Raw genomic sequence first — 13876 nt, 5'->3', positions numbered from 1 at the left:
TTATTAAAAGTATACGTGGAATGTCCTCAAAATACTTGACCTTTTCTTCTATTTTTTAATTGTCATAAACAGGAAAGAACAGATGTTTCAGATATTTTTGCCTCATCAAAAGAGATCCTTCCTACCCCTTTGTCTACATATAAAAAGATCTTATGTGAACATTTTTTTTAATAAATATGTAACAGTAATGATCTGGCAAAGCTTTAGATTTCTATTTTTTTTTTCTAAAAAAATAAAAATCTATTATTAAAAAAAGTAAATTAGAATACAGCTATTTTCACACTCAGCTAGGAGTAGGATCAAACAGCATTTCCTTTGGTATACGCTTAGAAAGGTTTTTTTTTTGTCTTTTTTAATTAGAAAAATATAATCTGAACTTAATCTCTAGAGTTTACCTACAACTCACTTAGAGAGATGTACCAAGGTTTGCCAAAGCTCCAGGCTGCGTGTGTAGTACCAGATTTAGTACATAGTCTGTGTAGGTTAAAGAATAAAAAGGTTGCAACCTTTGAATAACCCCCTGAATGGTCTCCAGGCTACTCTCACAATGCAAGTATCATTGGCTGGACTTGCCCTTTGTGTGGCTGAAATAACATAAAATACACACAGACAAACATATGCACACACATACTATAGACATTTTTCTTGCAAAATTTGGCATTTTTGTTGGCCAACAGCCTGCTTATCACTGTATCGCCTATTTCTTTCAAAACAACTAAAAACACTGAAACACAAAATGTACCCCTCAGCAGAACTGAACGGGTGTATGTAAATATAGCAGCAGCTTAAATTTTAAGGCAGATGATTGCCTACTGTTATGCCATTAAAAATGGACTTGTTCCCAATATTACAGAGAAGTTGAAAACTAAACAAGCTTGTCTGCAAGTTCAAGTTTTGTCAAAACAATGTACACAAATTTTACATTATGTGCCATCTGGTTAGATTTGAAAAAAAATGTTGTGCTCAGTCTCGGCAGTCCAACCATTTAAACATATTGTATTCATCGCACTAAGGACACCCAGCGTAGACCTGGTGGTGATCTGAAGTTACTTGGTTTACGTGGAGACCAATAGATGGAGCGACAATCTACAGTGATTGTTTTGTTATCTACCACAATGCGTCTGGAGCTTCCCTGCGTAGAACATTGCCACGTATCACAATGCATGGAGGGACTTTTGTCCAGTGACGTGAAACGCAATGTTCCAACATAATTTGCCTCAACCCAAATCTTTCATATCTGCAATTGCTTTCATCTTAGCGATGGTTGCCGGTTGCTTTGATACCTCTGTTTAACAGTACCGACATTTGAAAACTGCGTTGGGCCCCTATTCAGCATTAGGTGCTGACAAACCAATTTGATAAGCTGGAGATAGCAGTTTATGAGTCATATTTCCGATTCTCGCCTCAGAGGGCGAGGCTCAAGAGGAACTTGGTTGTGATGGTCCATCTCACGATGCATATCTGTGCTCATGCTATCTGGTACCCCAGTGTCACTGCCTTCTTCTTCTTTACTGGTTAGTGACACTTCATTTTCATAGCAAAATGTGTTTGTGTTCGATAGAATGAACTTCTTTTCTGCCAAGTCTCTTGCACTACAAAGAGGGGTGTTGGGCACTTCATAGGTTTTGTGGAACCTTGAATAGTCTACTTTGTAGTAACACTTTTCTTCAAAAAGAACCGGCTCGTATCGATGGCCCCATAATATTTCATTTGCCAGATAGGAGCTCCGGCACTGTGTTGTCATTGCTGTAGCTTCCACCATCCCTTCCAGTATTACAACAATTTCAAAGTCAGAATTGTCCAAATCCTGTTTGCTTAAATTATATAAAGGACTATCTTCGTCAATTTCATGGACAATGGTAATTGGGGAAACTAAGAAAATCCTGTCTATACCACTGTCAAAGCCAACATTAATATCTATTTGATCTAATGGGATGTACTCTCCTTCTGAAGTGATGCGGGATTTGAGAAGCTGGGCACGAACATGAGCTTCTACAAGGTGGCTTTTCCGGAGATTCCCAACACGCCACATCAAACACAGTTTACCATCTCTCATTGCAATCACAGCGTTGTCACTAAAAACAAGGGTTTCATTTCTCTTTTTTGGTTTTGCCATTTTAGCCATTACAGCACCGATGATGAACGCATCGATAATACACCCAACAATAGACTGGAAAACCACCATGAACACTGCAACTGGGCATTCATCTGTAACACACCTGAAGCCATAACCAATGGTTGTTTGAGTCTCGATGGAGAAAAGAAAGGCTGCGGTGAAACTGTTGACTTGGGTGACACATGGTTTGTGGTTTTCTGGAGCCCCCAAGTCTTCATGAAGGAGAGCAATTAGCCAGAAGACACAGCCAAAGAAAAGCCATGAGAGGATGAAAGCCAGACAAAAGATGACTAGCATCCATCGCCAACGAATGTCCACACATGTGGTGAAAATATCAGATAGATATCGCTGTCCCTTTTCACTAACATTGATGAACTGAACGTTGCAATGCCCATCCTTCTTGACAAAGCGGCTCCTGCACTGTTGACGGGTATGAATTTTGCTCTTGCCGTTACCATACCCGTTGGCTACTGCCATGGTGGCAAGCTTCATCCCGTCCTCTTCTGAAGACACAACGCTGTAACGGTTGGTTCGCACGCTGCCCATCACTTCTGTTGTGGACTGCGGTGCTTCTGCTTTTGAAAACAGTCTTAGTTTCTGCAAAACTCTTTGGAGAAACAGTTTTGAACGCTCGATGGAAACACACACAGGGGAAAAAAAAATTATGAAGAGATACTTTTCTCTGTTGAGCCTTGGTGCTACCAAGGAAGATCTTCTGGCATTTGCACTTGTGTCACCAGACGGTCATCGTCATGTAGACATGTCCTGGAAAAAAAGGAAAATATATCTGATGTTAAAACAAATGTAAATAGAAATTAAAATATTTGTCACTGATGCCCCTACCTGTACTGAATTAAACACAATCCACATCTTTAAAAGGGATCCCTACAAACAACATTCATCAATATACGATACAAGGATTATATCTACATGTTGAATATATTTAAATACTTCTCATGTTTTCACATTCACCTTTGGTCCCAAGCAGCCCACTTTATAAAAATAGTTCATACTAGTTATAAATAGCCGATTCAATTTCACACGCTATTATATTTAAAAATCTTACAGTTTTTCATGAAAAATCATAAATCGGAAAATGGAGTTACTCTGCTCACGGAAATACAAGTCCCATAAAGCCCAGCATTGCATACCCAAAAACAAAAACATTGTTTTTCAGAATTGTAATTCTATATGAGAAATATATTTGTTTATACCATATCATATTTAAATGTAGCAAGTGACAATCGCTTAACATAATGCCCAAGACCTCAAGTAGCAATGAAAAGCACAGGGTCGGTTCATTTAAAACAGGAGCATGTTACAAAAAAGATTTATTAAGATATATAATTCTGTGATATATAATTAACACCCGAGAGCTGAGACACAGTCTGTGAAGGACAAAATGTGCAGAGATAAAATAGGTCCAAATGAAACCGATAAAGAAAGACGCAAATCATTTGCCCATAGTAAGAAAACAGTAAATAAAAAAAACATGGTTTCTATGACAATTAACAATTTTATGCTTCCAAAAATATGTTTCCATTACAGCAGAGAACAGAGTGATGTTGAAAATGATATCGTTCTCTGTTATTTATAGCTGTGCATTTTAAAAACAAAAAGCAGCAGGTGTGTTTATATTCTGTATGATTTCAACCAGTTTATTCATAAATTCAGAGATTTACACAGAGTTGTACCCAAATGATCACCACCTTGGTGTATGGGCTAACAGAAACAGGACCTGCTAAGTCCACCCAGAGCTTCCAAAATCTCTCACCTCATGGAAACTTGCAGACATGTGTCCACATGAGATCTCCCAAACCGGCCAAGACCTATTAAACTGGTTAGAGTAAGGGAACAAGGCGCCAGTGTCAGGGGAATAGGGAGGGGTAATGCTAACAGAAGGCATTAGATACCACCCCCACTCCCCCCCCCAAAACCCCACATTAATCATTTTGTGCCTTGTTGCACTTAACCACAGGCTGCGCAGGAAGTGGAGAGCATGCACTATAAAGGGAGCCGCCAATTCTTATACTTGACACGTTTGTGGCTATTAAGTATTTTGTTTGAAGTCAGTAAAATCAATGGGCGTTGAACTCAGGGTAGCTCTGAGAGATTTTTCAAATCGTGAGTCTGATGAGGATTCTGCATTTGCCGAATCACCAGTTTCCCAGAATAGAACCATCTGCCGTTGGTTAAATGGGAGATAACAAGCGTATTCATTAAAGGAACAGAAATAACCTATCACCACCCACAATTTAAATTGTTTCATGCAAAAGGCATTTTCTATATTCTATATACTGACTAGCTGTATTTGGAAGGCTTATTGGGATGAAAGAAGAGTGGACACTAAAGGGTGCTGACATAGCACTGAAATAGTTAACTTCTAAGTGGTAAAGGACCGCGATACGTGCATTACGTGCACCTTATGTCCAGATTCTGTGTGTGCAGGGACTGTCATGGGTTCTTAAAGGGTTCATTTCCCCCATGTCTATATTACCTGTGTATGTATAAAGCGAATACAGTCAGCAAGGAATGTAAGCTCGTCTATAGAATGTAAGCTCGTTTGAGCAGGGTCCTCTTCAACCTATTGTTCCTGTAAGTTTATTTGTAATTGTCCTATTTATAGTTAAATCCCCCTCTCATAATATTGTAAAGCGCTACGGAATCTGTTGGCGCTATATAAATGGCAATAATAAATAAATAAACAAGATTTCAGAACATTGAGGAAGATAACCCCTTCTGGCAGTTAACCCCTTCTTTTCCAAATGATTGTGCAACGGCTGGCAGCTGCTTAGCCACTTGGCCGACATGGGATCATGTAATAGATTGTCAGTGAGCTGAACATAAGGGATACTTTGAGGTTTAATTATTCTTCTAATTATTACTACTGTTATTATACGTCTGCAGCACTGACATTGCCACTGCTTCCTCTGGGACCCATTAGCCACAAGATGACCCTTTGGAATGACAGTGGCCCTTACGTGACACAATGTCTGCAGATCATTCTGCTCCTTTCTGTATTCTCACGCAAGTACATCGAGGAGGGGATGCGAATAGCCATAGTTCCACAGTTCTTTCCAGAGAAATTTTATTCTGGAGTCCTTACAATAAACAAAGAATGGAAGAACGCAGCAATGTCCAACTTTTTATAGAGTGAGTTTTTTAAAGTCAGAGACTCCCTGAACCAGATCTGTCTACGCACGGTGGCAGGAAGGGACGCATGGGACGCAGTATCTGCTGCTGACCAATTAAATTATACCCGCCAAGTGGCCCTCTTCAGCAGGGATTGTTCATGCTTGTGACCCAAAACCCCACACTCCCCAAGAAATGCTGTTAAACCCTGATAAATGGCTCACTAACATTACAGGGTAAAGTGGGTCTACATTTATAGTCTCACCAGAGGAGCTTACAATCTAATCGGTTAAGTTTATTTTTACAGTTTAACTGTGTCCAGTAGATGGTGCAGGTATTTTACAGGTTTATAAAAGCATTTTCTTCTATATCTCAGCGTTTCCATATCGTGAGTGAGAGATTTAATATCAATACTAAGAAGTACTTTTAGACTATTCATTTCAGGCGTTGCAGTGACCCCCGGCTCAGAACCTTTCAATATTTCAAGTAATCAGCTCTGTCAATTCTGCATAAAAAAAAAACAAAACAAAAAACCTGCTATATATATACACACACACACACACACACACACAATCAAAAAGTTAAAGAGATAACAGAATAGCACATGCATGAAAGCAGTGAGTAATAATGTGCACCAAATCATTGCTCACTAAACATAAAGTGTTTAAGTAGTACATTAGTATGTGTTCTTAAATGTGAGAGCAGCCAGCATGCTAAAATAATGCAGAACAAATGGTAAAAATATAGTGAAGCAATCGGTTACGTGTTATGCGCAGCAGAGAATGTACTTGGAAGATGTTGGGTTGGAACGGTTCAAAGCGCCACTGGAAGTGGGTGGAGCCAGCGGCCAGCGTTTACCAAGCAGTAGATGCAGGAGCAGTTGTCGGTGACTGTTTACGAAGCGCACTTACATTTTATCAAGTCAGAGATACATCAGAGAACAAAATGTTTTTTTTTTTGTAAAATTTATGTGATTAAACTAGATTTATGTTTTTATTCCTTTCTGATTCTCCGCAGCACGTCACCTGAGGTAGGTACTGGGTTAGCAGACTCTCTCGCCATTTCCCCCCCTCCCCCCAAAGGCGTATGTCTATCTGTGCTGTGTAAGTGTGCAGAGCATCGCAGACAATAAAGAAATGGCCTGAAGACATGAATGCATGCAACGCCACAACTAGTCTTCAAATGTAACAGTTTGGCCTACAGTTAAAGTCACAGAACCAGATAAAGAAGTTTCTCGTTGTTTTACTCGAGGGTTAAACTAGCACAACAGCAATTAACCAGACTGAGAATTCAGCCTCCAGTAAGATCCACCAGTGAACAGCAGAAAATGGCTGAACTGCTCCATAAATCACTGCGTGATTATAAGGTGAGCCTATTAGCCATTAACATCTGTCAGCAAGCAATGTTTAGAGCTCACCATTATATACTCTCCACCTCCCCCCCCCCCCAAAAAAAAAATTGCACATGCAAAAATAGAGACATTTTAATTGTAGGGGTGTGGCCAGGGGGGGGGCTGATACACTGTAGGTTATTAATAACAATGTATGCAACTAAATGTAATTTATAACAAGAACCATGCATATTATTGAAAGAATGATTTCTAAACACATTTATTGTAGTTTAAAGACACATTACTGGGAGTATTATTGCTGTGGAGCTCTGTTATACACTCAGACACATTACTGGGAGTATTATTGCTGTGGAGCTCTGTTATACACTCAGACACATTACTGGGAGTATTATTACTGTGGGGCTATGTTATACACTCAGACACATTACTGGGAGTATTATTGCTGTGGGGCTCTGTTATACACTCAGACATTACCAGTAGTATTATTGCTGTGGAGCTCTGTTATACACTCACACATTACTGGGAGTATTATTGCTGTGGAGCTCTGTTATACACTCAGACACATTACTGGGAGTATTATTGCTGTGGAGCTCTGTTTTACACTCAGACACATTACTGGGAGTATTATTGCTGTGGAGCTCTGTTATACACTCAGACACATTACTGGGAGTATTATTGCTGTGGGGCTCTGTTATACACTCAGACACATTACTGGGAGTATTATTGCTGTGGAGCTCTGTTATACACTCAGACATTACTGGGAGTATTATTGCTGTGGAGCTCTGTTATACACTCAGACACATTACCAGTAGTATTATTGCTGTGGCAATATGGTGTATTTCTGTGATTTTAGACACCAAACATTTTGTAGGGGGCATGCACCTATCCAATATCGATATCACTGAATGGGGCTAATGTGATAATTGCGCAATGATCGATGTCCACGACAGGACCCACAGGCTGGGTAATGGGGCAATTTATCACAAAAGCAAAGTTTTGGCTCTCACGGGAGCCGTTATCAAACCTTGCTTCGCTCCTGCTCCCCAGTGTAGAAAGATAACTTGTTAAATTCCTCAGATAATAATCTCGATTTATTCCACCATATACTAATCCTTCTATTAATAACACCGGCGCTCTATAAATAGCGCCATGTTCAATAGGTGAGGATAGATCAGCCCTCGATATACACTATAGTTTATGCCCATCACATGCTGGGTGGAAGCGTTAAAACATAAATAATGTTTTGGGAAACGTTAACATCGTTAAATTAATTGCTGCTGGGTTTTCCCAAAGTGCAGATAATGCGCAATGGGAAAACAACTTGGGATAAACTGGGAAATATTTACTCTCCAAAGCAGAGAAGCTCCGAGCCCTGGAACAAAGAGGGTTAGAGCAGGTTCTTAAGGATAGCAAAGCATTCTGGGAATAGTAGTTCAAAACAAGTGCAATTGTACATTTGGCCCACATCATGTCTGATATGCCACTGGCGATTAGAGGGTTAGCCTGCACAGAGTGTGAAAGGAGGTCAAAACCCATAATGTTTGCTGCTAGAAGGTCCTCATTCGTCATGTAGACCATATGTAACCATTAATGTGCCGGGGAGAATGAAATATCATATACCCCTCTGGAGCACTAAGAGTTAATTGTGCCCAACGTCCTGCAAATGATGGAGTAAATGCTATGAATTCCCCAGAGGACTCGGGCTGCTCAATCTGCCATACAGCACAGTGACACTCAGCCCTAAAGGCATCCCTTCTGCTGTGCACAGAGCGTCCTTCACAGTGACGATGAGTGACAAACAGGACAGGAATGACTTGTTCTGGAGTTTCAGATTGGTCCGGATATGGAATAGTAAGCGAAAACAAAATGATATGCCATCTGAACTCCACATCCCATGACGCTCAGACAGCAGCGCTGCCATCCAAGGATGTAGCACACATTTCTGATAGAATGTAAATATTTAAACTGGCTGCATTATAATGTAAATATTTATAGCGCTGTGTGGATTAGAATGGGACATGCAGCCCACTTTGGTGCTAGAGTACAATGAGACATGACAGATCTCCTCGTTCCACCTGCTCACACGGACATTCACTGGGATACGGAGCCTGGAGGAATGCATACTGAAAGGGTCTACAAACGCCTCCACGTGTACTTTCAAATAGACCCTCAAACATTGGTAAGCCACAACTCCCGTGATCCTTTGCCAGCCTTCAGTTCTACAAAAGCTGGGGCCATGGGTCACCCCCAGATCGCTACGGTGTGTACAGAATCACAATGTGCCTGTTCTGAGGATGTATTCACTAAATGTTGAACTGTGATAAATGGCAACAATGTAATTGGAATAAAGCTCAGCTGAAGCATTATCCCGAGTCTTTGATTTACAGCCTGTTTAGTAAATAAACCCCTTAGACTTAAACCTAGTCTGAGGGTCCGCACACTACATTAAGCTCTGAGAAGTCTTCACACCCCAAAAGAAACTGTTCAAGGCTGAAAGCCCTGCCAACCGCTAGCCCTGACGGTTACCTGCCTGAGGGCCTTTGCTTCCACACGACTGGGCTATGAGACCTCCCCATTCCCTGGGGCAAGAGCCAATCTCCCAAAGTGACGCCACCAGCCTTCACGTTGCTACGCGATGGGCGACTGAGCTACTGAACAAACCAGCACCTCTGCCTTGTGTAAACAGTGTGTGGCAGCTGGCTAATATCCACATAACATGGAGACATTCTTTAACTGCAATATTATCATCATTTATATAGCACCACCATATTCTGCAGCGCTGAACAATGTTATAACAATAGCTGAGATAATTACAAAACAGGTTGATGAGAATCCTGCTCTAAAGAGCTTGCAGTCTATAAATAAACATCCCAATGTCCACAGTCTCTACACTGCACTCGGAAAGACAAGAGTAGCCGATTTGGATAAATCCTCTAATTTAGCTCCAGTCACAGCGAGGCTATTTTAGCCTGAATGATCTGTCACTTCACTACAATGCGCTGTTTAGTGAATAAATCCTTGTGGTAAGCTGCAAGGAACGTCCCAGAGGGCACCTGCTAAAATGCCATGGCACTGAGATTATACGCTCCATCTGTAACAGATAAATAGAATAACTATAGACAAGATTCCCGTTATCGAGGCTTCTGGACAAACTCTAGCCACCTGCACAGTGCAGCAATTTACAGGCTTTCTAGAATAAAAGAGGACTCATATATCTCTCTATCTGCCTGTCTTTCTATCTATCTATCTATCCATCCATATATCTGTCTATCTTTCTATCTATCTATCCATCCATATATCTGTCTATCTATCTATCTATCTATCCATCCATATATCTGTCTATCTTTCTATCTATCTGTCTATCTTTCTATCTATCTATCTATCCATATATCTGTCTATCTTTCTATCTATCCATCCATATATCTGTCTATCTTTCTATCTATCTATCTATCCATCCATATATCTGTCTATCTTTCTATCTATCTATCTATCTATCCATCCATATATCTGTCTATCTATCTATCCATCCATATATCTGTCTATCTTTCTATCTATCTATCTATCTATCCATATATCTGTCTATCTATCTATCTATCTATCTGTCTGTCTGTCTATCTGTCTGTCTATCTATCCATATATCTGTCCATCCATATATCTGTCTGTCTATCTATCTGTCTATCTTCCTATCTATCTATCTGTCTATCTTCCTATCTATGTATCTGTCTTTCTATCTATCCATATATCTGTCTTTCTATCTATCCATATATCTGTCTTTCTATCTATCCATATATCTGTCTATCTATCTATCTATCCATCCATCTATCCATCCATCCATCTATCCATCTATCCATATATCTGTCTATCCATCTATCTATCTATCTGTCTATCCATATATTTATCTATATATCTATCTATCTATCCATCTATATATCTATCTATCTATATATCTGTCCATCCATATATCTGTCTATCTTTCTATCTATATATCTGTCTATCTTTCTATCTATCTATCTATCTATCTATCTATCTGTCTGTCTATCTATCCATATATCTGTCTGACTGTGTATTCACACAGAACACAAAGCTGGGTCCGTTATGAATCTTATTCATCAGTAATCTTAACAAACAATTGAATGTCATGTTAAAGGGGACAATTATACCGTATGTGCTCACTAAACAGCAAACTCTAGTATATTAAAAAATAATTGTAAAATTTAGGCAAAAAAAAATCCAAGCTGTGATTGTTGCAGAGTTGGCGAATATTTCAAATCAGAACTTGTTGCTCCCCCCACACCCCCAATTTGGTTTTTAGTTCCATTCAGTGTTCGGTAAACAGACCCCACAAAGAGCATGTTTCGTGTAAAACACGGGCATTTGATCAGCTGTATTAAAGGAACATTAGATTTACCAATGCAATAAGAACAGTTATAAAGGAATGCTAAGGTCCATAAAGTAGCACCTGTTAAACTTCTCTCTCGCTGCAGATATTGGAGATCCAAAACAAGCCCCCTCACCCCAAAGACAACCAGAGGTACTTTAGAATCATTTTTCCAGATTTCATATAAAAGAGCAGATTTTTAGCGATGACTGTGCTGATTTGTTCAGAGTCTGGTCACAGGAGCGTGCGCTAATCGATTAGGTGAAAAGGTAAGACACCCCTATCAATCACATCCGAAGGCAAACAAATGCCTCGTTTTTTCCTCATTGGCTAATATTGCCATTCTGATTTTAATTCACTATAATTCAGAGTTTTGTGAATAAGCACTCCAAAGTCACAGAGGAAACAGGATGGGGGACAACACGATTCACAAAGACCATGGTAAGGACAATAACTGCATGTAACCAACAGCACCATACAGTCACCATGCAGCCAATAAATCTATCAATAATAATGGTTATTGGAAATGGGGTATTATTGCATTCTAGAAGGTAACGCATTCTGTAGCTCAGTAAAGCTGATAAGACTCTGTCATCTAGACAACCAGAGCTGACAATCTAATTCACGTTCTATGTATAGAATGATATAGCCAGCTAGTTACAATCTCTCTGCTACAACTAGCGGGACGGCAAAGTGTCTAAGGACAATTCCTCTAGCAGGAGGGTGTCCGAGTCACCGAGCGCAAACTGACAGAGAGAGAGGAAGAAGGGAGCGAGATGGGAACCAAATGTTAATGTGGAAACTGCAGGGCGAGCTTACATCACCCAGAAACACATTTTAACAGTAAAATCTCAATCTCCTCCTGGATAATTTAACTGTTTCCAGCAGCAAGCACAGTTCTACAGAAATACTAGTTCACATCTATTGACTGGTTCAGCTGTCAGGACTCTAAGATCATGTAACATTCCCCAAAGTCTAGTCATTTTTCTAGCCACAATGTGATCCTGGGGCACAGCGTGCAAGCACACAGGGCACCGAGCTATAGTACAGCACCGAGTTATAATCTGGCACCGAGCTATTGTACAGCACCGAGTTATAGTACAGCACTGAGCTATAATCCGGCACCGAGCTAGAGTACGACGCTGAGTTATAGTACAGCGCTGAGCTATAGTACAGCACTGAGTTATACCAATGAGAGGGATTGCAGTGTTCCCTGGATTCTAGTGCTTAGAGATATTGGAGTGTGTAGACCTCTTCTCTGTTAATGGTATAACTTCTGGTGGGCTGGTGCTGGCCCATGGTCTAGTTTAGCACCCTTTGGCTTCTGCGGATGGAGTGCAGTTCCTATCTTGATATTGTGGCACCAAGTTATAATCCAGCACCGAATGTCCTGCTAACAGCTGCTGGAAGCTCCTGAATGCAAACAGATGCTCCAACAGTTGCAATTCATAGATTGATATTTATAGATTATTGCAGCCCTTCACACAGTGTCATCGATACACACAGTGTGATAGAGCGATAGTTACAGTGTGATGGAGTGATAAGATACAGCGATAGAGCGATAGTTACAGTGTGATAGATACAGTGATTGATGGATACTGTATGATACAGTGATACATGCAGTGAGGTGGATACAATGATAGATACAGTGAGATGGATACAATGATAGATACAGTGATTGATGGATACAATGATAGATACAGTGATTGATGGATACTGTATGATACAGTGATACATGCAGTGAGGTGGATACAATGATAGATACAGTGAGATGGATACAATGATAGATACAGTGATTGATGGATACAATGATAGATACAGTGATTGATGGATACTGTATGATACAGTGATACATGCAGTGAGGTGGATACAATGATAGATACAGTGAGATGGATACAATGATAGATACAGTGATTGATGGATACAATGATAGATACAGTGATTGATGGATACTGTATGATACAGTGAAACATGCAGTGAGGTGGATACAATGATAGATACAGTGATTGATGGATACTGTATGATACAGTGAAACATGCAGTGAGGTGGATACAATGATAGATACAGTGATTGATGGATACTGTATGATACAGTGATACATGCAGTGAGGTGGATACAATGATAGATACAGTGAGATGGATACAATGATAGATACAGTGATTGATGGATACAGTGAGATGGATACAATGTTAAATCCAGTGATAAATCCAGTGCCAGAGAATGGGACTGACCTGATCCCTGGATGCGAAGCTCCATGGAAGACCCCATTAGATCCAGTGCAGTGTGTGCAGTGTGTGCAGTTTGATTGACAGGTCTCCTGGGAGCTGGAGCAGTTCCTAGTCTGGGCTCTCTCACATTCTGTCTGAATAACCGGCTGCCATGTGCTTTTAAAGCTAGTAGGCTGGACACGCCCCCATGCTGGGACTGGCCAATCAGGAGCCAGGGGATGGCCTGACTGACAGCTGAGGGCTCTGAGCAGAAATTCATTGAGGGAAACTTAATACAGAGAGACTGAGTGTATGTTATACAGAGATACTGTGTTATATAGAGATAGTGTGTGTTATATAGAGACAGTATGTTATCTAGAGATAGTGTGTGTTATACAGAGACACTATGTTATATAGAGATAGTGTATGCTATACAGAGACACTGTGTGTTATACAGAGATACTGTGTGTTATATAGAGACACTGTGTTATATAGAGATAGTGTGTGTTATACAGAGACAGTATGTTATATAGAGATAGTGTGTGTTATACAGAGACAGTATGTTATATAGAGATAGTGTGTGTTATACAGAGACACTATGTTATATAGAGATAGTGTGTGTTATACAGAGACACTGTGTGTTATACAGAGATACTGTGTGTTATATAGAGACACTGTGTTATATAGAGATA

The 13876-nt window shown here is 40.2% G+C and overlaps 1 protein-coding gene across 1 annotated transcript; it reads right to left on the bottom strand.

The window, feature by feature from the left end:
* Positions 1–231: 231 nt before the first annotated feature.
* On the bottom strand, positions 232–13324 carry KCNJ2 (potassium inwardly rectifying channel subfamily J member 2). Its single transcript, XM_063456361.1, has 2 exons — positions 13209–13324; positions 232–2881 (listed from the first exon to the last, which is right to left on the bottom strand). The coding sequence occupies exon 2, from the start codon at positions 2660–2662 to the stop codon at positions 1385–1387; it is 1278 nt and encodes a 425-aa protein (XP_063312431.1). The 5' UTR covers positions 2663–2881; positions 13209–13324; the 3' UTR covers positions 232–1384.
* Positions 13325–13876: the final 552 nt, after the last annotated feature.

The sequence above is a fragment of the Pelobates fuscus genome, chromosome 5 (assembly GCF_036172605.1).
Source record: "Pelobates fuscus isolate aPelFus1 chromosome 5, aPelFus1.pri, whole genome shotgun sequence".
Lineage (NCBI taxonomy): Eukaryota > Metazoa > Chordata > Amphibia > Anura > Pelobatidae > Pelobates > Pelobates fuscus.
The sequence above is the reverse complement of the archived record's forward strand: the minus strand, read 5'-3'. Positions and strand labels throughout refer to the sequence as shown.